At 36.8% G+C, this 25868-nt stretch overlaps 1 protein-coding gene across 9 annotated transcripts in view; it reads right to left on the reverse strand.

Moving 5' to 3' along the window:
- MKLN1 (muskelin 1) overlaps positions 1-25868 on the reverse strand; it is a 417215-nt gene that overhangs the window by 32290 nt on the left and 359057 nt on the right. For all 9 annotated transcript variants that reach the window (XM_037739986.1, XM_037739984.1, XM_037739988.1 and 6 more), the window contains 2 exons: positions 21928-22057; positions 641-788 (listed from right to left, as the gene is read on the reverse strand). In XM_037739986.1, the coding sequence (XP_037595914.1) occupies positions 641-788; positions 21928-22057 (278 nt within the window). The remainder of the gene's footprint in view (positions 1-640; positions 789-21927; positions 22058-25868) is intronic.

A 25868-nucleotide genomic window follows, 5' to 3' on the forward strand; every position in this document is an offset into this window, starting at 1 on the left:
CTTGTCCTTGTAAGCACAATAAAAAAAAGGATAATATGCATTGCTGTCATTTGACTGTAAACAAATGTCCTATTTAGAAAACAATAAACTCCTTAGCTGCAGAGCATTACTCTCCATTACTGAATGGAGAAGTTCTTTGAAGTGCTTCTGTTCTGCACAATATTCATTTATGGAGCAATCACATAAATGTCAGAGCTGGATCCATGTTTTCCCAAAGCAAAATATGTAGCACCAGTTCTGTGAGATGCTCTAGGACACAAAAGTCATGGTTGGAAAATGCTAAGTAATATTGTCCCCTCCCTGCTATAGTCAAACCTCTTTGTTTTATGAAAACTAAGATCTGGGAACATTAAAAAAGCATTGTTCTCAAGTTCACACATCTACTTGAGAACAGCACCTAGACTAAAATACAATTCTCCCGAGTCCCAGACCAGGAACTATCTACTAATTGAAAAACACAGGTAAAATCCATTCACTGAACATCATTGTATACATAAGTACCGATACCTTTTTTCAATACTGACTTTTAAATGTACAATGTCACAAATTAACATAAGACTATTTCTCTCTTGTTTTGAATAAACCAACAATCTCAAATAACTGTTACACCGGGATTGCAACAGAGACAAGAGTTCCTTACCAACTATTTCTCACAATGTCATAAATCCAGAATGAATTTCTAACATTCTCTTCCCTCTTTTCCTTATCTTTGCTGAGTCCAGATAAGACATGTATTTCATTCAGTTCTGGATCAATAGTTGCTCTCTGTGTAAATCCTGTCATTGGAACTATAAATTAAAGAAAAAAACAAGATGAAAACATTCCTGTTAGATTAGTACTTTTTTTTTTTTTTTTTTAAGAGAGAGGGTTTCACTCTGTTGCCCAAGCTGAAGTGCAGTGCCACAATCATGGCTCACTGCAGCCTAGGACTCCTGGACTTAAAGGATCCTCCTGCCTCAGACTCCCAATTAGCTGGGACTATAGGCATGTCCCAGCTGTAAAGATGGGGTCTTGCTTTGTTGTCCAGGATGGTCTCAAACTCCTGGGCCTTAAGCAATAGTCCTGCCTCATCCTCCCAAACTGCTGGTGTTACAGGCATGAGCCACCACACTCAGCCCTTATGAATTTCTCTTTAAAAGATCAATACAGCTTTATCCTGCACTATGTGTCTAAATATATAACTTCTAACACACTACATAACTTTTTGATTAAACAATAAACAATTATATATGGCCTGCTCCTTACTCTATGAGCTCGGAAAGGAAAGAGGCTGTTTTGTTCATTATTTTGTTTCCAGTACCTAAAACAGTGCCTGGAATATAACAAATACTAAAGGATTTGTGGAAAGACTGAAAGAATGTCAATTGCCAGCTAGAGGGTAAAAAGCAGAAAGAGGTATGCTATAATATAACCATTTTTTACATAAGGAAGGAAAGGATAATGCTTTAATTAATGGATTTATTATCTGTAATTTGATAGTAAAGATTAAATATTCAAATCTTGACCTGGGGAAAAAAATTTGACAAAAGGTGAAACACGGGGTTACTTAATAAGGTCAGAGTCATTAAAAATATGTCATAAAATAGAATAACTTCCAAAAAATAAAATTTAAAATTCTGGGCCTGGTGCAGTGGCTCATGCCTATAATACTAGTGCTTTGGGAAGCCAAGGTGGGAGGATCATATGAGGCTATGAGCTCAAGACGAGTCTGGGCAATATAGTGAGACCTTGTCTCTACAAAAAATTAAAATCAGTCAAGCTATCTGGGAGGATAAGGTGGGAAGATCCCCCCAGAGTTGGAAATTGTGGTAAGTTATGATTGTGCCATTGCACTCCAGCCTGAGCGACAGTCAGACCCTATCTCTAAAGAAAATATAAATAAATAAATAAATAAATGAAAATTCTGGGCTATAATATGCCATTTTGTTTTCCTAAGTGGCTTAAACTCTCCAAAGTTAATAATGCTGTATTTTTCTAAGAAATCTATTAAATAAGTGATGATCATTCTGCATTATCCAATAATTTGTAAAAACACTGATATGGCAAAATGCCAATTTTTCTTATTCTTTTTTGAAAATATTACTTGAAATATAATTTCATATATATAAAGTGCATTCTATGAACTCAGCTACTTCACAACATAATTGTCACGATCTAAAACAATGGCATTGTTTTAACTTTTTTTTAACCCATGAACAATTATCACATGCTCAAAAAGCTATAGAAACATCAGACTGAAGTGAAATATTTACATCAACCTAGAATACTATGTACGGCAGGAGACGCCAGCCATACTGATCTTGGTCTTCTTTACCTACTTCAGTGGAACCAAATAATCCAGTATTTATTTTTTCCTGGTCTACGTTAAATTTATGTGTCCTTTTACATTCCTACTCAATAAATTTGGGACATTTTAAAGACTATTCAAATGTATTCCACAGTAAATATAAAATTATACACACACACAGACCATAATATATAATTTGTATACATACACATACAATATTTATTTTTATATTTATACACACACATACATCAATCTGATCTTAATAATAGCCTAAACTCTCATGCCACAATCTTTAGTATATGTAAAGCCTGGTACAGTTGAATCTCCATATCCCTGGGTTATGTGTTCAAGGATTCAAACCACTATAAATTTAAAACATTCGAATAAAATCCCCCAAAACAAAAAACAAAACCCATAAATGGTTGCATATACAGTGAAGATGTACAGGCTTTTTTTGTCTTGTCATTATTCCTTAAAACAACTATTTACATAGCATTTACATTGCATCAAGTATTATAAATAACTTAGAAATGACTTAAAGCATAGGAGGGGATGTGCGTAGGTTACACCATATTATGGATTGAGTATCTAAGGATGCTGGCATCCAAGGGAGGTCCTGGAACCAGTCCCTCAAGGATGCCAAGGGACAGTTGTATTTTCTTAATAAGACATGGTAAACTTTCAGAAGTAATGTGCTCAGGTTCTGATCTCTGTTCCTCAGATAACTTTGGAAGATAAAACAGTGAAGAACCGGCATTACTTTCCTAAGTGGTAGAAGTGAGGGGTGTAACTGCCTAAATTTATTGCACTTAAATTTCTTTATTCTATTTTGTCTTGTTATAAGCCTTTGAATTAAAACTTTTATAACATGGCTTGGCAAACTATGGCTTGATCTGGCCTGCTCAGAGTCAAATCATGCAATGCCCATTCATTTACATGTTGTCTACGGCTGTTTTTACCTACAACAGCCATTTCCAGTTAAACTAGCAATATTAACAAGGGTAAATTAACAGAATTTTAAAGTTCATACTTATGACTACATATGAAAAAAAACCAAACCTCTTTGAGGAGATAGTCCAACAAAACAAAAAAGGAAACCAAGAAAGAAGATGGCATGAGATATAAGAGACAGTGGCAATGACATATGACATAGGAACAGAAAAGGAAGTTAGAAAATCAAGATTAACTCTTGAGCCTTGTTTATGACATTTTAGTGTTAATAATATAGAATAGTTTCTTCTCTATAGTCTAATCACAATAGCTAAATTTATACAGTGTCCCATTTCCCCTCTCCACCACGGTTTTATGACCTAGAATGATTGATCCTAGTGTTTTTCTTCAGGCAACCATAAATTTTGATCATCATTTATCACATACTTCTAGCATTTCCTAGATTTAGTTTTCACTGAGCCTGCTTCCAAATGGCCATATGGCAAATGAACCAAGGCAAACATGCCTGAGAATATTTTATGTCACCCTCACATCTGAAAGGAAGATTTAAATTTCTTGGTTCAAAGTTGTTTTCTTTGGTTACTTTTAAACTTTATTGTTTTTTCTCATTACACATTGCTGTTCAACTGTCACATGTCTACCTTCTCATTCCCTTACAGGTCATCTGCTTTTTCTCTCTTAAAACTTTCAGAAATTTCTCTCTGCTATTCTTAATTCTACTTTAATATGCTTAGGTATGCACTTTCCTTTATTAGTTCTATTTGGTACACTATGACCTCTTTAGCCAATTTGAAGTCTTTCATCAATTTTGAATTTTCGGAAATGTATCTCCATTATTTCTTCAATTATTTCACCTTTTTTTTTTTTTTTTTTTTTTTTTTTTTTTTTTTGAGACAAAGTTTCACTCTTGTTGCCCAGGCGGGAATGCAGTGGTGTGATCTCAGCTTACTGCAAACTCTGCCGCCTGGGTTTAAGTGATTCTTCTACCTCAGCCTCCCAAGTAGCTGGGATGACAGGCATGCATCACCAAGCCTGGCTAATTTTTATTTTTAGTAGAGACAAGGTTTCAATATGTTGGTCAGGCTGGTCTTGAACTGACCTCAGGTGATACACCCACCTTGGCTTCCCAAACTGCTGGGGTCACAGGTGTGAGCCACTGTGCCTGGCCACCTTCTTACATTTTTATTTTTCTCTTTTTCTGGAACTCCTTTTAAGATGTTGGCACTAGTAAAACAATTCTCTATTTCTGTTTTTCTACTCTATTTTCTATTTCTTTTTTTTCCTGCTTTTTCCCGGAAGAGTGTTCTTTCTAATCTTCCAATTGACTAATTCACTCATACCATCCTATTTGTTGTAGTCTTCATTTTAATTATATTTTTCATATCTACTATTTCCATATGGTTCTGTTTTTACAGTGTTTGGATATTTCATATTACTAGCATGTTGCCTTACATCTTTAAGTATATTCATCATGCTTATTTTAAATTCTTGGTTCACCCATTTTTGTTTATGTGGTTGGTTTTTTTTTTGAGATGGAGTTTCGCTCATTGTCCAGGCTTGAGTACAACGGTGCCATCTTGACTCGCCGCAATCTCTGTCTCCAGGGTTCAAGCGACTCTCCTTCCTCAGTCTCCAAGTAGCTGGGACTACAGGCACGTGCCACCACACCTGGCTAATTTTGTATTTTTAATAGAGATGGAGTTTCTCCATGTTGGTCAGACTGGTGTCAAACTCCCAGCCTCAGGAGATCTGCCTCCCAAAGTGCTGGGATTACAGGCATGAAGCAACGGCACCCGGCCATTCATCTGTTCTAATAATTCTTCTTTACATCATGTATGTCATCAGTTTACTGATTTTTTTTTTTTTTTGAGACAGTTGTAGTCCTCAACTGTCTAGTTATGTTGGTATGTTTTTCAGGAAATTAGTTCTTCTTTCTGATAAGATATACTGGAGAGGACTCAAAGGCCAGGCCTTAACTGGCATCAGTACTAGTTGAGATTAAGGAAAATACAGAGGAAAACTCATAGGGTTGTGAAGCATAGGCACAAAGAACCAAGAATCATTTCGAGATATGGTCACACCCCTATGCAACAGTTTGTACCTTTAAACCCTTCAGAGGAAGTAGAAGGCAGTATCCCTGGACAAAGGGAGAAGAAAAAAAGAACTACTGAGAACAGACGGTCAGTCCCCATGTTTTAATCAACTCTGAACTCCAGCAGCATTTCCGTACTGCCATAATGTTGCCCACTGAATTCTGACACTAGTGGGATAAGCTACTGCTGCTAGTTTCTATAGTGAAAGGTTATCTGGAGGAGAGAGAGCCTTCGGTCTCATTTATGGAGTTTCTGGAATCCAGCTGCTATTTTATTTCTCTAGAGTTGATTCTGGGAAAGGAAATCAACAGCCTGTGTCAGTTTGCTACTTTGGCAGAAGTACTTTTAATTTTATAGCATTCTATGTTATTTGTGTTTTGCTTTATTGATCACGTGCACTGTGTCACTTTTATAATAATTATAATAAAAATGAAAGCTGGTTAAATAAAAATGGCATTATCAAAAAACAAAAAGACCTAAAGGCCAATACCAAGAAAGCAGCTTTCATTCTAACATGGTAAAACTATTAATACAGTTTTCTGTATTGATTTTCTTTGCAAGACAAAAACAAGGCTATCTTTTCAATGTTTAACACCTTTTTTTTTGAGATAGGGTCTCGCTCTGTCACTCCGGCTGGAATGCAGTATTGCAAACTCTGTTCACTGCAACCTCTGCCTCCCAGGTTTCTGAGATTCTCTTGCTTCAGCCTTCTGAGTAGCTGGGATGACAGGCGTGCACCACCATGCCAGGATAACTTTTGTATTTTTAGTAGAGCTGTGGTTTCACTATGTTGGCCAGGCTGGTCTTGAACTCCTGACCTCAGGTGATCCACCTGCCTTGGCCTCCCAAAGTGCTGGAATTACAGGCGTGAGCCACTATGCCCGGCCAATTTAACAGATTCTAATGGGTATAGTTGGGGGAAGAGAAAAAGACAAAAGATCTGAAACATGTAAGATTTTAAAAACTTTAAGATTCAACTGCTAAAAAGCTCAACTGAATGTCAGGACCTTAACCAGTTTAGAAACTGATTCACAAAGAAAAATTAATCAAGCAGATCAGTAAATGTTAATCATGAACGTACTTTGAAAGGATATTTATCTGAAAAAACAGAAACTACAAATTATACAATTATCACTGCCAACTCGTTATTTTTAGAATTGTTTTAGGAAGTTACAATGATAATCCTTCAACTCTATTTCTTCTTTAACATCTTTAAAACTCAAAATAGAACAGCTAAAGGGGAAGTAAAAATATTTTATCTATATGTCTGAATCACATGTTTTCTCTTCCTTCCTTGGTTTATCCTCTAAGCAAATGGGAGAGACTGTCAGAATATTTAACATAAATAAACCCTGTGAGGGGGGGATTAAAAAAAAGTTAAATATTTTCGAAGTCCTTTGAATTTCTGAGGAAGATACATTATTGCATTAATTTATGAATTAATCTCAACTCTATTTTTGCTTCATGGTCCAATGCACATATTCATTACTGATTACTCTAGCTAAGACAAAGGAAAAGAACAATTTTCAGAACTGTCACAGAAACACAGAATCTAATAAAAAAAACAGCTTTCCATGAATTCACTATTTGTTAGGATATTTTCAGCTCCAAGTAACAGAAAACCTAACTACCAGTAGACTAATTAGTTCATGTAACAAAATTTTGCAAGTAGACGGCTCTAAGATGGTTTCAAAGTTCAACTAAATCATGGTGCTAGGTTAACTTTCCGCAATTTTCTTGGCTTTCTCCTCATTTTTGAAACTTGCCAGTACCCAGTGTAAGCATCACATTCTTATATAGAGCACCCAAAGCAGGGAGGGAAAGAATTCTTTCAGCATCTATTTTCATCACAGAAGACATTTTTGTCAAATGTCCTCCAGTAGACTTTCTTTATGACTCATTGGCCAGAACTGTGCCACATGGGAGGAAGGTAAAGTGAAATAATTTGCCAAAGGATAATAATGACTGGTTTAGACTAATCATGATTCACATTCATCCCCTGGGGTTAGGCACCTTGCCATTAAACAAAATTATGGTTTGGTTAACAGAAGAAAGGGCCAATGACTCCTGGGTAGGCAAACAACGACTTCTCTTTGAAAGTCGGGATATTTTAAATGTTGGCTGGGACTCTATTAAGCGCCAGCAACGACTCCAGTTCAGAACTCCTATTCTTTTACTTAAATCTTAATACCACTCATCATTTATTTTTTGTAAATTTGCAACTATTTTTTGACGCTCAACAATATAATATTTACTGACTTATCTCAGCTGTATTAAGCTACAAAAAACTGAACTCATTGAATGGATCAACCAATTTAACTAGCGGACAATCAAATACATAAAAATCAAATAAATTGATGGTCAATTCGTCTCCAGATTTTTTTCTCCTTCCATACAATATCACAATAAATATCTCTGAATACCTTATTTTTTTGTGGATTTATACAAGTTTATGAGTAAGGTAAGTTCCTGGGGGGAAATGCTTCGTCAAAAAATATATATATTTCTGTATTTTAATAGATAATGATAAAGTACTCTTTAAAAAAAAAAAAAGGCTACACCAAATACATTTCATCCATAATGTTAGAAGATACCTGCTTCCTCATGGCCATACCAATATTCACTGAATGATCTTTTAATTAACACTTAAAAGTTATGAATAGAGTATCTGTACATGTATAAATTTTTTTTTTTTTTTTTTTTTTTTAGACGGAGTTTCACTCTTGTTACCCAGGCTAGAGTGCAATGGCACGATCTCGGCTCACCGCAACCTCCGCCTCCTGGGTTCAGGCAATTCTCCTGCCTCAGCCTCCTGAGTAGCTGGGATTACAGGCACGCACCACCATGCCCAGCTAATTTTTTGTATTTTTAGTAGAGACGGGGTTTCACCATGTTGACCAGGATGGTCTCGATCTCTTGACCTTGTGATCCACCCGCCTCGGCCTCCCAAAGTGCTGGGATTACAGGCTTGAGCCACCGCGGCCGGCCTAGTACATGTATAAATTTACTGGCAATATGAATTATTTTTTCTTTGAAGTATCTATTCATATTATTTGTCATTGTTCTACTAGAGGATTATCCACTTTTTAATGATTTATAAGAGACTTTTGTTTATTGTAGGAACTAAGCTTTGTCTTAATTGCTAGTTTGTCATTATTTGATATTTTAACAATTTTTTTTCATTTTTTTATTTTGCAAAAATCAAACATTCTTTTTCTTTATGACTGCTGGGTTTTGTGGCATGTTTAGAAAGGTCTCTTAATCCTAGATTATTAAAAACAATTACAATATTATTTCTCAAGTATGAAACTTAAGTCCACCTAGAATTTTCTTTGATATACAAAAGTCAAGTAGGGATCTAGATTTTCCCATTCACCCATTCATTCATTGATATTTATTTATTTAATTTATCTAAAGAGAAAGAGTCTTGCTCTGTTGTGCAGGCTGGAGTCAGATTACCTTTTTTTAAAATACTGCCAAGTCTTAAGTGATATCTCAATGTCATATACTGTTTAATCTATTCTCCCTCTCTGACTGAAAATTCCAACTTTACCATATACTAATTTCTCCTATGTATTTGGGAACATTTTTATTCTATCTGTTCTATTTCATCCCATTAATCTGTACCAAATTGTAACTTTATAAATATCTGGTAGTGTCAGTACTACTTCATTACCTTTCATTTTCAAAACTGTCGTTAGTGTTCTTGCATGTTTGTTTTTACATGAACTTTAACTCCCATTTACTATCAACTAACCTAAATTTTATATCTAAAAATATTAAATACTTTCATAAGCTTGTAACTAGCAAAAAACACCCCTGGGAGAGTAGAAGGGTAAAATTAGGTAAAGTTATTATTACCAAGAATTTTGAGAAGTAGGCACTCTGTTTTTATCAGAATAATGGCACACCAAATACAAAAGATACTAAACGGCCAACAACAAGCCTAGTTATGTTGAAAATAAGCACGACCATTTTCTAGTTCAGTAACTAATCTATGTCAATGACAGCAAATCTTTAGCTTCAGAGTCTTCTGTTGCTGGTTTGGCTTTACTTATTTAACTGGTAAAAGTATAAAAGGATCAGAAACATGAGGACTTAGTATACTAATTTTTAAAATGTCATTAAGCACAATAAGCACATTCCTGGGGCCAAAATGAAAATCACTATGATTTTCTTTAAGTTTTCATAAAAATTTACTTATAGATAAATCAAGCTCTATAGATATAACTCACATAGCCCTCATATCTTAGTTTCACAGCCTGATAACAGCAGAAGGGAATGAAATTTAATTGTCAAAATTTTGGAGTTGGATGAGGTCTTATCATCAACTGTACAATCCCCTCATTTTCAGATGAATAATCAGATTCAGAGAAGTTATATAATTTTGCCAGAATCGCAGAGGGATGAGTGGCAGACCCAGACAAAGAGAGACTAAGTCTTCTGATTCTCAATTCGCTATTTTTTCAGTTGTACCAATCTGCTACAATGGTTAGAAGAGGATGGAATAAACAATGGCAGATGTGGGAAAACAGAGTGGACAGAATTTAAAGATCAAAACAAGTAAATACACAACTACTAAAGAACAAGGATCAGGTTATAAGAGCTCAGTATTACCAATACTTGACTTGGCATTTGGCAAATGAAGAAGCTTCAATGTATGTTTCTTACTTGAATGAATACAAACAGGAGAAAACATTCTTACTATAGTATTCTGAGTTTCTATAGCAAACTACAAAGCTCTGGTGGTGTGACAGATCATCTTCTACACCTAAGTTTCAATTAGTGTTAAATACAGGCTTACATATGGGGAATCTGCTAAACCCCTTGTGTTCACAGTCTTATTGCCAAACGTTACTCAGAAATAAACCCAAATTTTAGATATGCTGAATTTTGATGTAATTATGTATGTGTTAGACACAATGCTAATAAATCCCTTAAAGCAGCTGCCAATCCATTGACTCAAATTATAATTTCCTTCTGAGAGGAGCATAAAATTGTTACACTGTAGTTTAAAATTAAGAATTAAAGTTGCTTCAAATCTTCAGATGTTAGCTAAGATGGTACATTTAGATAATTATAAAGAGCAACAACTTAAGATTTTATAGTATCTGACAATATAGAATTATATAAGCAGCAGCAATTTTACTATTAGCTATACCATCTCGGTGATCTGAACAGTTCAAACGAATTGATTCTCTGAGTTCAAACAATCCCATTTGACACTCACATTGTAAATACAATTTTAATAAAATAAGCCACATTACTGAACCACAGATAAACACAGTAATTATATGTTAAGTCCATCTCAAATTACTGTAATTAACTGTAGTAAAAAAAAAATCTTTAGAACAATAAACAACAGAATAATTAATAAGCTACAGAGCATCTACATAATGAATAAAATTGGTATTTTCTAAGAATATTTAATAGTGTGGGAATTTAAATAGTATTCTGCCTTCTTAAAAGTACTTTTATGGCTTACAATAATCTAGTAAGAGAAAACAAAATGTACTTTTTAAAAGTAAAGTAAAAGCAAATCTATGGGAGGACAATATAATTTACCATGGTTCTGATGTGAGGTTTTCTGAATGGTCTAACTTACTTCAGTAAAAGACTTTTGGGGGAATCTAGACTACTGAAAACAATGAATGCTCTTTAAGAAATCATGAACGAAGTCTGTATATTTCAGCTGATCTTTTTACGGGTTTTGAAAAGCACAGTCAAGATTATACAGTCAGATAAATACCTAGAATTGTGTTAACAATGAAGGCTAGAGCCACATGTGTTTACATTTCTAACCTGGGCTTAAGGCATTAGAGAATTTTGGGAAACGATAATTTACAAGCTAAGATCTGAGAAGTAAGCAGTACAAGTTAGCTAGATCTTGGAGGTGAGAGGAAAGCAGTTCAGATAGGAGGAATAGCATGGGCAAATCTCAAAGGCAAGTAAAACACACTATCTATAAAGATTTAATATTCAGTGGTTGTGAAACAGAGTTGGCAGCAAGAAAAGTACAGATATCAAGAACAGGACTGGAGAACTAAACTGGGGCATATCATAAAGGAGTCTGTGAATTGTGTTAAGTTTAGACTTAATCCTGAGGGCAGGGAGGAACCATTAAAAGATTTTAAGTGAGGAAGAAAACTCACCAGGCTTATATTTTTAAAAAATATGTTCTTTTCTTCATTAGCACTAATCTAAGGGTAAGGTTGTCATTTTATTTTTCCTCTCCATGTACAACCGTAACTCCATGAAGATATGGCCTTCATTCACAGTTGTACTCCTAGTGCATGGCTTCTTGTCTGGCACCTAGTAGGTGACCAAAAAATATCTGCTGTATAAATGTTAGGGCATATGGGTCTATTCTTTACTGGTAATACAAAATAGCTGTATTCTGCTTGTGGAGTAGAGAGTGGGTTGTGGGGAGGGGTACATAGGGAGAGGAAGTCTAGAGATGGAGGCCAAATAGGTGATGTTAGCCCAAACTAGTACATACAAAGCAGCAATGGGAACAGAGAGAAGGTGAGGCCAAACTGGCATGACTTGATGTTAACTGGCAAGATTAGCAAATCTGAGGGTAGTATTAACATCCTCTTGTGAAAATGAAGGCACCCAACAGTAACACCAGCCCAAACTAGAGGGTTAATAACTCATCTTTACTCCCAGAGTAGCCATGAACAGAGACACTATTTTCCTTAAAATCTAATTTGGGTCATTTACAAATGTGGAAGCAAAAGCTGAGACATTAGGTAACTTGCCTAAGGTAAAATAAGGACTGAAATAGACTTTGGAGAGCCACAACAGTGGTTCTCAATCCCAGCCACATATTAGAATCCTCTAGGAGAGAGAAAGTTGGGGTAGGAGTAAAAGGGACATAGGAAAAGGAATGGGAAGGAGAGAAAAGGAAGAAATTGAGAGAGGGAGAGATGAGGGACCAAAAAAAAAAAAAAAAAACAACCCAGATAACAATTTCCATTTCACTCTAATATGCTAACAGGGACACTGAGGTTCCTCAATTCCAAGTATAACTGCAACAGTTTTAGGTGGAAATGTTTTCAAGTAATTCTAACCAGATGCTCAACTTTGCCATAAAAATCCTCAGTAAACAAACCTTTGAACAATGCAACTCATAGGAATATTGTCAAAATTAACCACTTGGAAAATGTACACCTAAATAAAGAAGTGGTATTTTCAAAACTCAGATCAAGACACTTATCTTAAACCTTTGAATAACCTCTTAGTTCATTCAGAAAAGAAATCCAAACTCCTTGCATTTGTAACAAGGCACTAAATATTCTGACTCTTATCTGTGTCTCTAACTTCTTTCATACCAACTGTCTCCATCCTCAACTTGTACCAGTGCCAACATTTCTGAACATCCCAGTTTCTTTCCTGCCTTGGGAACTCTGTACTTGTTCTTCTCTCAGTTCTTCACATGGTTCTTCCTAATTCTCTACTTTTCACCTTAAAGATTACCTCCTCAGAGATGGTTTCCCAACCTACTCTGTCTAAATGAGACCTCTCCTGTCACTCATTATCACAGCATGCAATGTATTTTCTTCACAGTACTTAGAAAACAAATGCAGGTCTCTCTCCACTGGAATGTGAGTTATCTGAGGGAAGGGATCTTATCCTCCAGGGCCATAGATGAATCCCAAATGCCTAAAATAATACTGGGCCTACAGAAGACAATGAACTAAGTGGGGAGGGAAGGAGAGAGGAAAACCATCACACTTAGATGCTAATAGGTGGTCAACAAATATTCTTCATGAATTTATTTGCATTGTAGGAAAATTCAATTGCATAATCCATTACACACTGAACATACAGAGTAAAAATGGTGATTCTGATTTCAGAAAAACTGATTATAGGACCAATCCAAGATAGCTGAATAGGAACAGCTCTGGATTGCAGTTGCCAGCGAAAACGCAGAGGGTGAGTGATAACCGCATTTCCAAACAAACTTTTACTGCGCACAGACCAGGAGATTCCCGGGCGGAAGAGCGCCGCGAGTCTCCAGCGCAGCTGTTTCAGCCGGCGAAATGGGTCTTCGCACAAAACCTCACACAAATCCAGGCACCGTTTCAACTGGTGACTGCAACGCCTGGGAGACAGAGTTGCCCATTCAACTGAAAAAAGGGGGCTGAAACAGGGAGCCAGGTGATCTGGCTTGGCAAGTCCCACCCCCACAAAGACCAGCAATCTGAAATGCTCTGGATTGAGAGTTTCACAGCAAGCACAGATGGACCAGGGACAGTCCAGCTCTGTCGGGGGAAGGGTATCCGCCATTACCGAGGCAGTCCACCATTACTGAAGCAGACTGCCGATACCAATGGCACTTCCAACTATACCCCTAAACTGCAAGGAAGTTCACACAGCAGCTGAGCAGAGCCCACGGCAGCTCTGCAATGCCTCTGCTGGCAGACTGTGACTTGGCTACCTCCTCGCTGGGCAGGGTATCTCTGAAAAGACAGCAGAATTACAGAAACCAAGCCCCACCTTCCTGGAACAGAGCACCTGGGAAAAAAAGGTAGGTATGAGTTCCACTGCAGCAGACTTAAACATACCTGCCCAGCAGCTCTGAACAGAACAATGGAGCTCACAGCTAAGCACTTGGGCTCCTATAAGGGACAGACTGTATCCTTAAGCAGCTCCCCGACCTCTATAACCAAAGAGACACCTCATAAAGTAGAGCTCGGGCTGACATCTGGAGGGTATCCTTCTGGGACAAAGATAACAGAAGAAGAAACTGACAGCAACCCTTACTGTTCTACAGCCACTGCAGGTGATCTCCAGGCAAGCAGGGTCTGGAGTGGACCTCCAGCAGTCCTACAGCAGGAGGGCCTGACTGTTAGAAGGAAAACTAAGAAACAGAAAGAAATAACTTCATCAGCAACAAAAAGGATGTCCACTCAGAGGCCTCATCTGAAAGTCACCAGCCACAAAGACCGCAGGTAGATAAATCCACAAAGATGGGAAGAAACCACCACAAAAATGATGAAAATACCCAAAATCAGATCACCTCTCCTCCTTCAAGTGATCACAACTCCTCACCAGTAAGGGAACAAGGCTGGATGGAGAATGAGTCTGATGCACTGACAGAAACAGGCTGCAGAAGTGGGTAATAACAAACTTCTCTGAGCTAACAGATCATGTTCTAACCCAATGCAAAGAAACTAAGAACCTTGAAAAAGGTTTGACAAAAGGCTAAGGAGAATAAACAGCTTAGAGAGAAATATAAATGAACTGGCGGGGCTGAAAAACACAACACGAGAACTTTGCGAAGCATACACAAGTTTCAATAGCTGAATCGACNAAGCAGAAGAAAGGATATCAGAGACTGAATATCAACTCAATGAAATAAAACGAGATGGCAAGATTAGAGGAAAAAGAGTAAAAAGAAATGTACTAAGCCTCCAAGAACTATGGGATTATGTGAAAAGACCTAATCTACATTTCATAAGTGTACCTGAATGTGACGGAGAGAATGAATCCAAGCTGGAAAACACTCTTCAGGATACTATCCAGAAGAACTCCCCCAACCTAGCAAGGCAGGCCAACATTCAAGTCTAGGAAATACAGAGAGCACTGCAAAGATATTCCTCAAGAAGAGCAACCCCAAGGCACATAATCGTCAGATTCACCAGGGTTGAAATGAAGGAAAAGATCCTAAGGGCAGCCAGAGAGAAAGGTTGGGTTACCCAAAAAGGGAAGCCCATCACTCACAGCAGATCTCTCAGGAGAAACCCTACAAGCCAGAAGAGAGTGGGGGCCAGTATTCAACATCCTTCAAGAAAAGAACTTTCAACCTAGAATTTCCTATCCAGCCAAACTAAGCTTCATAAGCGAAGGAGAAATAAAATCCTTTATGAACAAGCAATTGCTCAGAGACTTCATCACAACCAGGCCTGCTTTACAAGAGCTCCTGAAAGAAGGACTAAACATAGAAAGGAACAACCAGTACCAGGCACTCCAAAAACATACCAAATAGCAAAGAGCATCAACACAATGAAGAAACTGTGTCAACTAATGGGCAAAACAATCAGCTAGCATCAAAATGGCAGGATCAGATTCACACATAACAATATTAATCTTAAATGTAAATGGGCTAAATGCCCCAATCAAAAGACACGGACTGGCAAATTGGATAAAAAGTCAAAACCCATCAGTGTGCTCTATCCAGGAAACCCATCTCACATGCAAGGATACACAAAGGCTCAAAATAAAGGGATGGAGGAAGATTTACCAAGCAAATGGAGAGCAAAAAAAAAGCAGGAGTTGCAATCTTGTCTCTGATAAAAGACTTTAAACCAACAAAGATCAAAAGAGACAAAGAAGGGCATTACATAATGGTAAAAGGATCAATGCAACAAGTAGAGCTAACGATCCTAAATATAAACATGCCCAATACAGGAGCACCTAGATACATAAAGCAAGTTCTTAATGACCTACAAAGAGACTTAAACTCCCACACAATAACACTGGGAGACTTTAACACTCCACTGTCAATATTAGACAGATCAATGAGACAGAAAATTAACAAAGATATGCCGGACTTGAACTCAGACCTGGACCAAGCAAACCTAATAGGCGTTTATAGAACTCTCCACCCCAAATCCACAGAATATACCCTCTTCTAGTACCACATCACACCTACTCTAAAACTGACCACATAATTGGAAGTAAATCACTCCTCAGCAAATGCAAAAGAACAGAAATCACAAAAAACAGTCTCAGACCACAGTGCAATCAAATTAGAACTCAGAATTCAGAAACTAACTCAGAACCACACAACTTCATGGAAACTGAACAACTGGCTTTTGAATGTTGACTGGATAAACAACGAAATGAAGGCAGAAATAAAGATGTTCTTGGAAACCAACAGAACCAAGACACAACGTATCAGATTCTCTGGAATACATTTAAAGCAGTGTCAAGAGGAAAATATATAGCAATAAATGCCCACATGAGAAGCAAGGAAAGATCTAAAATCAACACCCTATCATCAAAATTGAAAGAACTACAGAAGCAAGATTAAAAAAACTGAAAACCTAGCAGAAGACAAGAAATAACTAAGATCAGAGCAGAACTGAAGGAGACAGAGACACAAAAAAACCTTAAAAAAAAATCAATAAATCCAGGAGCTGGTTTTTTGAAAAGATCAACAAAATAGACCACTAGCCAGATTAATAAAAAAGAAAAGAGAGAATAATCAAATAGATGCAATGAAAAACAATAAAGGGGATATCACTGCAGATTCCACAAAAATACAAATCACCACCAGAGATTGCTACAAACAACTCTACGCACATAAACCAGTAAACTTGGAAGAAATGGATAAATTCCTGTATACTTAACATCCCCCCAAACTTAAACCAGGAAGAAGTCGAAACCCTGAATAGACCAGTAACAAGGGCTGAAGTTGAGGCAGCAATTAATAGCTTGCTAACAAAAAAAGCCCAGGTCCAGAAGGGTTCACATCCGAATTCGACCAGACATACAAAGAGGAGCTGGTACCACTCCTTCTGAAACTATTCCAAACAATCCAAAAACAAGGAATCCTCCCCAAATCATTTTATGAGACCAAATCATCCTGATACCAAAACCCGGCAGAGACTCAGCAAGAAAAGAAAATTGCAGGCCAATATCTATGATGAACATATATGCAAAAATCTTCAATAAAGTACTGGCAAACCGACTGCAACAGCACATCAGAAAGCTTATCCATCATGATCAAGTAGGCTTCATCACAGGGATGCAAGGCTGGTTCAACATACACAAGTCTATAAACATAATTCACCATGTAAACAGAACCAAAGTGAAAACCAAATGATTATCTCAATAGATGCAGAGAGGGCCTCTGACAAAATTCAACAGCCCTTTATGCTAAAAACTCTCAATAAACTAGGTATCGAACCCACAGCCAATATCATACTGCATGGGCAAAAATGGAAGCATTCCCCTTGAAATCTGGCACTAGACAAGGATGCCCTCTCTCACCACTCCTATTCAATAAAGTATTAGAAGTTCTAGTGAGAGCAATCAGGCAAGAAAAAGAAATAAAAGATATTCAATTAGGAAAGGAGGAAGTCAAATTGTCTCTACTTGCAGATGACATGATTGTATATTTAGAAGACCCTATTGTCTCAGCCCAAAATCTCCTTAAACTGATTAGCAACTTCAGCAAAGTCTCAGGATACAAAATCCATGTGTAAAACCCGCAAGCAATCCTATACACCAATAACAGAGTTAAAGAGGGCCAAATCAAGAACGAACTGCCATTCACAATCACTGCAAAGAGAATAAAATACCTAGGAATCCAACTGACAACGGATATAAAGGACCTCTTTAAGGAGAATTACAAACCACCGCTCAATGAAATAAGAGAGGACACAAACAGATGGAAAAACATTCCATGCTCATGGTTAGGAAGAATCAATATTGTGAAAATGGCCATACTGCCCAAAGTAATTTACAGATTCAATGCTATCCCTATCAAGCTACCAATGACTTTCTTCACAGAACTGGAAAAAAAACACCTTAAATTTCATATGGAACCAAAAGAAAGCCCACATAGCCAAGTCACTTCTAAGCAAAAAGAACAAAGCTGGAGGCACCACGCTACCTGACTTCAAACTATACTACAAGGCCACAGTACTCAAAACAGCATGGTGCTGTTACCAAAACAGAGATATAGACCAATGGAATAGAACAGAGGCCTCGGAGGCAACACCACACATCTACAACCATCTGATCTTGACATACCTGACAAAACAAGCAATGGGAAAGCATTCCCTGTTTAATAAATGGTGTTGGGAAAACTGGTTAGCCTTGTGCAGAAAGCAGAAACTGAACCCCTTCCTGACACCTTACACTAAAATTAACTCCAGATGGATTAAAGACTTAAACATAAGACCTAACACCATAAAAACCCTAGAAGAAAACCCAGGCAAAACCATTCAGGACACAGGCATAGGCAAGGATTTCACGAATGAAACATCAAAAGCAATGGCAACAAAAGTCAAAATAGACAAATGGGATCTAATTAAACTCCAGAGCTTCTGCACAGCAAGAGAAACAATCATCAGAGTGAACCAGCAACGAACAGAATGGGAAAAAATTTTTGCAATCTACTCATCTGACAAAGGACTTATATCCAGAATCTACAAAGAACTAAAACAGATTTACAAGAAAAAAACAAACAAACCCATTCAAAAGTGGGCAAAGGATAAGAACAGACACTTTACAAAAGAAGACATACATGAGGCCAACAAACATGAAAAAATGATCATCATCACTCGTCATTAGAGAAATGCAAATCAAAACCACACAGAGATACCATCTCACGCCAGTTAGAATGACAAGCATTAAAAAATCTGGAGACAACAGATGCTGGAGAGGATGTGGAGAAATAGGAACACTTTTCCACTGTTGGAGGGAGTGTAAATTAGTTCAACCATGGTGGTAGACAGTGTGGCCATTCCTCAAGGACCTAGAAATACAAATTCCATTTGACCCAGCAATCCCATTACTGGGTATATATCCAAATCGTTCTACTATAAGGACATATGCACACATAAGTTCACTGTAGCAGTGTTTACAACAGCAAAGACTTGAAACCAACCAAATGCCCATCGATGATGGGCTGGACAGGGAAAATGTGGCACATATACACCATGGAATACTATGCAGCCATAAAAAACGATGAGTTTGTGTCCTTTGTAGGGACATGGATGAACCTGGAAACCATCATTCTCAGCAAACTGACACAAGAACAGAAAAGCAAACACCGCATGTTCTCACTCATAGGCGGGTGTTGAACAATCAGAACACATGGAAACAGGGAGGGGAGCATCAGACACAGAGGTCTGTTGGGGGGAACTAGGGGAGGGACAGTGAGGGGTAGGGAGTTGGGGAAGGATAACATGGGGCAAAATGCCAGATATAGGTGATGGAGATGGAGGCAGCAAACTGCATTGCCATAGATGTACCTATGCAACAATACTGCATGTTCACATGTGCCCCAGAACCTAAAATGCAATAAAATATAAACCCTAAAAAAAAAAAATTAAAACTGATTATAGCAGTAACTAGGGAGTAAACCCATTTATCTTTCCTATCTCCAGTTCACGTTAATAAAACCACAATGGGAAAAAAAAAATCACAACTTAATGTAAATTTTAAAATAACAGAATATAAAGCTGTGTCAACTTTTATACAATAAGTTTTTAAAAGACTAAACAGAAGTATATCAAAATGTTAACAAATTATCTCTAGATAGTTTGATATATTTTCATTTTTGCATCTTTTTTCAAATCCTCTACAATGAGCATACTTCTATGATCACATTTTATGTGGTTTATGACCACAACAAAATTGAATAAAAAGAACAATTACCACATTTCTCTAAAGCTAGCCATAACCACGAGTGAAGAATTTAAGTCTGTACTGTAAATTATTACATAATTCTAACTTATTTAGAAATTTTTTGAATGACAGACATTAAAGCCTACTTGTCATAGTCAATTTTTATCTTCCTAGTTCTCTGTCACTAACACCCTTTGCCATCTTTTTCTTTCGATTTTGGGCAGTAGTTTAGCAAGGCAGAAAAAGCACCTTCCTTGCACTCAAACTTCTAAATCCCACGTCTATCATTATTTAGTTGTGTAACTGTTCTCATCTTGTACATTAGAATAATACCACCGATTAAAGATATTCTGGTATATGGTGGCATCTAAATAAGGAGTAGCAACTATTATCCATCGGAATGTATTACTTACTAGCTAGATTATAAGCACTTTGAGAGACTATGATTACCTTGTTCCACTATATCCATAATCCAGTACGGAGTCGGCATGTCATAATTTTCAACACATTATTTGTCACATCCATTACTAACTTCACTACCTTTTTTAGGGAGAGCCATCTCAAGATTGTAGAAGGAGTATTACCTCTCTTCTCCTATTTGATTTTTATTTATTTTATAGAGATGAGGGCTAACTATGCTGCCCAGGGTAGTCTCGAACTCCTGGACTCAAGCAGTCCTCTCACCTTAGCCTCTCAAAGTGCTGGGATTAAAGGCCTTGCCCTCGTAGTTATTTTAATGGAAAGTCAGAATAATTCTTAAAAGCCAGAGAAAGTCGAAGATTAAATCATATAGCTCTACACTATCCTATGGTAACAGTAAATAAATGAGTAAGTAAGACAATTTTAGATAGGGTAAATAATGTTATTACCTATTTAGGTCCATATTTCTAAATTATATGCTAAGCTGCTATTTTAGATATTATCTACTGACTTCCTGCTGTAGTAGACGAGGTTGTTTACTACACTTACACTATCTTCCCACTACATTTCATCCTAATTTTTGCTTAAACTGCCTGTAGTTCTACATTATGTTTAGGGAAACACCACTCACTGTAAAGCCAAGAAATTTACTGTGATAATGTCTCTTTTCTTATAAAAAGTTTCGCTTTTCCTGTTGTGTCCCTATCCTTCATTTTTTACATTAGATGCTATTTACTCATCAACAGATTTTTCTTCCCAATGCTTAAACATATCTATTGAGTCTACTTTTATCTGGAAACCTCCTTTTTGTAGAGACAGTGTCTTGCTTTGTTGCTGAGGCTGGTCTTAACTCCTGGACTCAAGTAACCCTCCCGTGTCACTCTGTGGACTAGCCAGAATTACGGGCATACACAACTGTGCCCTGCCTATCTTTCATTTTGTCTCTTTGTTTATAAACAAGTTTTTCTTCTTAAATATGAACAATTATTTTAATTAAAAAATCTTTTTGTTGTTTTTGATTTAGAGAAAGCTTGGATTAATAAGATATCCAGAAACAATGTCTGTGAAACAGGTGTTTTTATCCACATTTTGCAAAATAGCTAACAATAAAAATACCAATTTATAAGTAGCAGCTAAAAAGAAACGCAAGCTGATCTAATTTCTCACCCTGTTGTTCAAATTGGCATTTTAAACTATTGTGCCTTAATCAAAGCCACTCTTTTGTATACAATAATCACAGGCAAAGCAACTACTATGTAGGGTAACTATAAATGATCAAAATAGGACACTTTTGAAAATGAATGAAGCACTACTAATAATTATGCCAGGACAATATGCATAATCTAAGCAAACCAGCCATTATATTACTAATAACCTCTTAGATGCTGAGCTTTTAAACTTGTAAGATATTACCAATCCCATGAAGTTCCCCCTTCAAACACCCCACTACTATGCTAGTGCCCAATATAAAGATCACCATGGTGAAAACATAAGATGAAAAAAATTAGCAAACAAAGAATAAAAAATTTTTAAGATATTGATGTTTGCAACCCACCCTCAACAAGCACACACACAAACAATTCATTTAGAAATTCACATACTTTCTGCTCAAAGGAAATAGTAATTCACAATTTAAAAATAGATAGAACTGAATATACTGGTAGAGTTTTCTTTCTCTCACTCAGAATTACTCAATTGAAGAAATAAAGAAAGGGTGAAAAATGATTAGAAAGAAAAGAGAATGAACTGTAGTTTTCTACCTGAAGTAGTTAAGACATGAGAGAAGAAATCACTAAATGCCCTTACCCATCCCAGAGTCTTTCTTGGTGCCATCTGATATTATGTCTACATGATCAGAGTCCACATCATAACTAAAGAAATCATTCAAATAGGTCTTTGATCGCTGGCCACCAAATACATATAAGCAACGATTTTTCTGAAAAAGAAGAAAAAAAAGAAGACAGGAGAAAGTTGTCACTTCCATGAAGAACTCGGAATGATCCTTCAAAAACTGAAACCTCTACAAAAGTAATTTTACAACAGATCCCAAAGGAGTACTACACTGGAATGTAAGGGAAAGAGGAAGCTCTCTATACATTGCTAAAAGGTGATCTCTAGGACATCCTGTTAAAGAAGAAAAGCAAGGTGCAGAAAGATATGTAGGTTGCTGCTTCCTTTGGGTAGGAATGGAGAAGGAGGAGTATCTGTGCATGAGAGAGAGAGAGAGAGAGAGAGAGAGAGAGAGAGGGAAAGAGAAATAGAAAGGTGGAAGAGCATGCAAGCGAGAGCGAGAGAAGAGATTGCTTCTTTTTTTCAAAAACAAAGGAAGGATAAACCAAAACCTAATAAAAGCCAGTTACCTATAGTGGCAGGAACAGAGCAGGAAGATGGGGATAAAAACCAAACTTCTCCAAAAATACCTGACACATGGTTTTGACTTTATAACCATGTATATATTTTTATTTAATTAGAAGACAACATTAACTCAAAAGAAAAAAAAAAAACCTAAAATTTTGGGGAAAAAACAACAAACCTCTCTGTATATAAAGATATAATCACACAGAGAAGCAGTATTTCTAGAGATTTTAATACATACTTTTTGACTACCTATCACTAGAAGTCTAAATCCTAAACAGAAAAATAATCAGAAACCAATGTGAAACAGCACTCAGTGATTCTATTACTAAATCTTTCTTTTGAGCTTTGTTACTGTGAAAGCTATTATAGACAGACAAAGCAAGTAATGTTATGACATAGGATTTTAACCTTAAAAGACACAAAAATATGCCCAGTGTGGTGGCTCGCACCTGTAATACTAGCATTTGGGCGGGCCAAGGTGGAAGGACTGCTTGAGACCAGCCTGGGCAACATAGCAAGGTCCCGTCTCTACTACTACTGCTGCTGCTGCTGCTGCTGCTGCTTCTACTATTACTACTACTACTAATATAAACCCAGGTGTAGTGGTACACACCTACAGTTCTAACTACTTGGGAGGCTAAGATGGGAGGATCATTTGAGCCCAGAAATTCAAGGCTATAGTGAGCTATGATCTGCACTCCAGACAAGGTGGCAGAGCAAAACCCTGTCTCTAAAAAAAGAAAAAATTATAAAGTAACAAAATAGAAGACATTAAGATAAAAAATATTTTATTTGAATGAGACATGTCAGTATGAACTCATGATTCAATTTTTCTCTTATGAAAAAAATACATAAGTATCTTTCTATCTAGCCAAAAAGAAAAATTTGAGTATCAAGAAAGTAGCCGGGTGTGGTGGCTCATACCTGTAATTCCAACACTTTAGAAGGCCAAGGCAGGCAGATCACCTGAGGTCAGGAGTTCAAGACCAGCCTGACAAACATGGTGAAACCCCCGTCTCTACTAAATACAAAAAATTAGCTGGGCATGGTGGCACATGCCTGTAATCCCAGCTACTTGGGAAGCTGAGGCAGGAGAATTGCTTGAACCCAGGAAGCAAAGGTTGCAGTGAGCCAAGATTGGGCCACTGCACTCCAGCCTGGGCAACAAGAATGAAACTCCGTCTCAAAATAAAAGAAGATGGCATTGGATAGAAATACATCAGATATGTAAAATTCTTAATAAAATTTTTGTACACATACCATGGTTAACTTTGGAGCCTCAAAGTTAACTCATTCATATGAAAATCAATAAAGGAAAACAGTGAGACATTTATAATGCCTATTCAGTATGCTTTACATTTCAGGTTAACCAGAAAGTTAAAGAGAGGAATTTTTTTTTCTTTTGTAATAGGAGAATCACACACTTAACAAATGCAGAGGAAATGACATCATTAGAAAAATCACCATCTTATACATCCTAACAAAATTTAGGCAATGAATGGCTATAAAAACCATTAGGTAAAAGTTTAAAAGAAAGAAAACTCTGTAATTGATCAGTCAGGCTAATAACACCTAGACCTATTAACATCATCAAAAGTATGACAACCAATCATTAAATGCCTCTTTATATTTTACAATGAGAGTATCTATGAAGCGTTCTTGCCCATTTCCCCTGGCCCCTACCAAAAAAAAAAAAAAAAAAAGTGAATCTAAAATCAAGCCTCCAGCTGCAATTACCAGTTTTTAGGAAATATGAAAAAGGAACACATTAAATGACACTATGAAGAAAAAATCAAAATCAAAACTGGAAACCTAGGAGATTCTAGAGCACAAATGTCTCGCTTAGTGAGTTGTATATTGGGGGGTGGGGAACAGGAGGAAAGTGTACTATTAAGGATTTTTTAAAAATATAAGAGACATAACAACCAAATGCAAAACACCTTTTTTGAATCTTGACTTAAACAAACCAACTAAGAAAAGGTATTTTTCAGTATATTAGAAAAAAATACAGATAGAATATTAAATGGTATTTAAGAAACTGCTTTTATTTTGGTTGATAATGATATTACAATTATGTTTTCTTTTTCTTTCTTTTTTTCTTAAGAGGCTTGCTATATTGCCCAGGCTGGAGCACAGTGGCTACCACAGGCGTGATTCCACTATTGATCAGCATGGGAGCTCTGACCTGCTCTGTTTCTGACCTAGCCAGTTCACCCCTACTTAAGCGACTTGGTGGTCCCTCGCTCCTGGGAGGTAACCACACTGACGCCAAACTTAGTGTGGACAACTGATCAGCACAGTGCAATGCGGCCCAGAAATGGGCTCCAGCAATCCTCAGCCTCCTGGGTAGCTGGGACTGCAGGTGTGCACCAGCATACCCAACTGCAACTATGTTTTTAAAAAGTCCCTATCTGTTAGACTTACACACTATATAGTCTAACAGTAGTATTTACAAGTATAATGACATAGTATTTGTGATAAGTAGTATTTACAAGTATAGTAGTATTTACAAGTATAATGATACAGTATTTGGGATATGCTTTAAAACACTACAGCATGTGCTATAACAAGATGTTGTAGAAAAGGAATAAATATTTAAAAAATACTCCAGCACAATAAAATTTAAGAATAAACTTAAAAATCAAAGGATCAAGAAAGTGAACGAAATTAAAGTGGAGTAGCTGTATGAAAAAATGAACAGATTACTGATAACTGTTGAAACTAACAAATGAGTACACAAAAAGTATTAATTATATTCTTCTCTACTTTGTAGAGAAAAACATGTTTAAAATACATGTTAAAGAACATGTATAAAATATTCCATATTGTTTTAAAGCTGTGTTCATAGAAGGAAGACCAAGGTTTCATTAAAACATTTGAAAAGGTTAAAAACAGTCTGTACTGTACATTGGGTTTTGCTGATTTATTTATTTCTATTATTATTATTATCGAGACAGAATCTCGCTCTGCCACCCAGGCTGGAGTGCAGTGCCATGATCTTGGCTCACTGCTGCCGCCTTTGCCTCCCAGGTCCAAGCAATTCTCCCACCTCAGCCTCCCAAGTAGCTGGAATTACAGGCAGGTCACCACGCCAGGCTAATTTTTGTATTTTTACTAGAGACAGGGTTTTGCCATGTTGGCCAGGCTGGTCTTGAACTTCTGGCCTCAAATGATCCACCACACCTGACCGTTGCTGATACATTTAAATTCTAATGCTATAAAATCAAATCTTAAATTATTTGTTCTTAATGGAGAATAGCAGAGGGGAAAATAAGAGAGAAAGAAATTCTCTAAGAAAGACATAACTGGAAGAGAATAACTGTAAGAGAAGTTAGTAAATGAAAAGGCATAAGAAAGGAACATAGCTACAAAATCTACATAAGCTGTGA

The sequence above is a fragment of the Cebus imitator genome, unplaced genomic scaffold, assembly GCF_001604975.1.
Source record: "Cebus imitator isolate Cc_AM_T3 unplaced genomic scaffold, Cebus_imitator-1.0 Scaffold77, whole genome shotgun sequence".
In the NCBI taxonomy this organism is placed as follows: Eukaryota; Metazoa; Chordata; class Mammalia; order Primates; family Cebidae; genus Cebus; species Cebus imitator.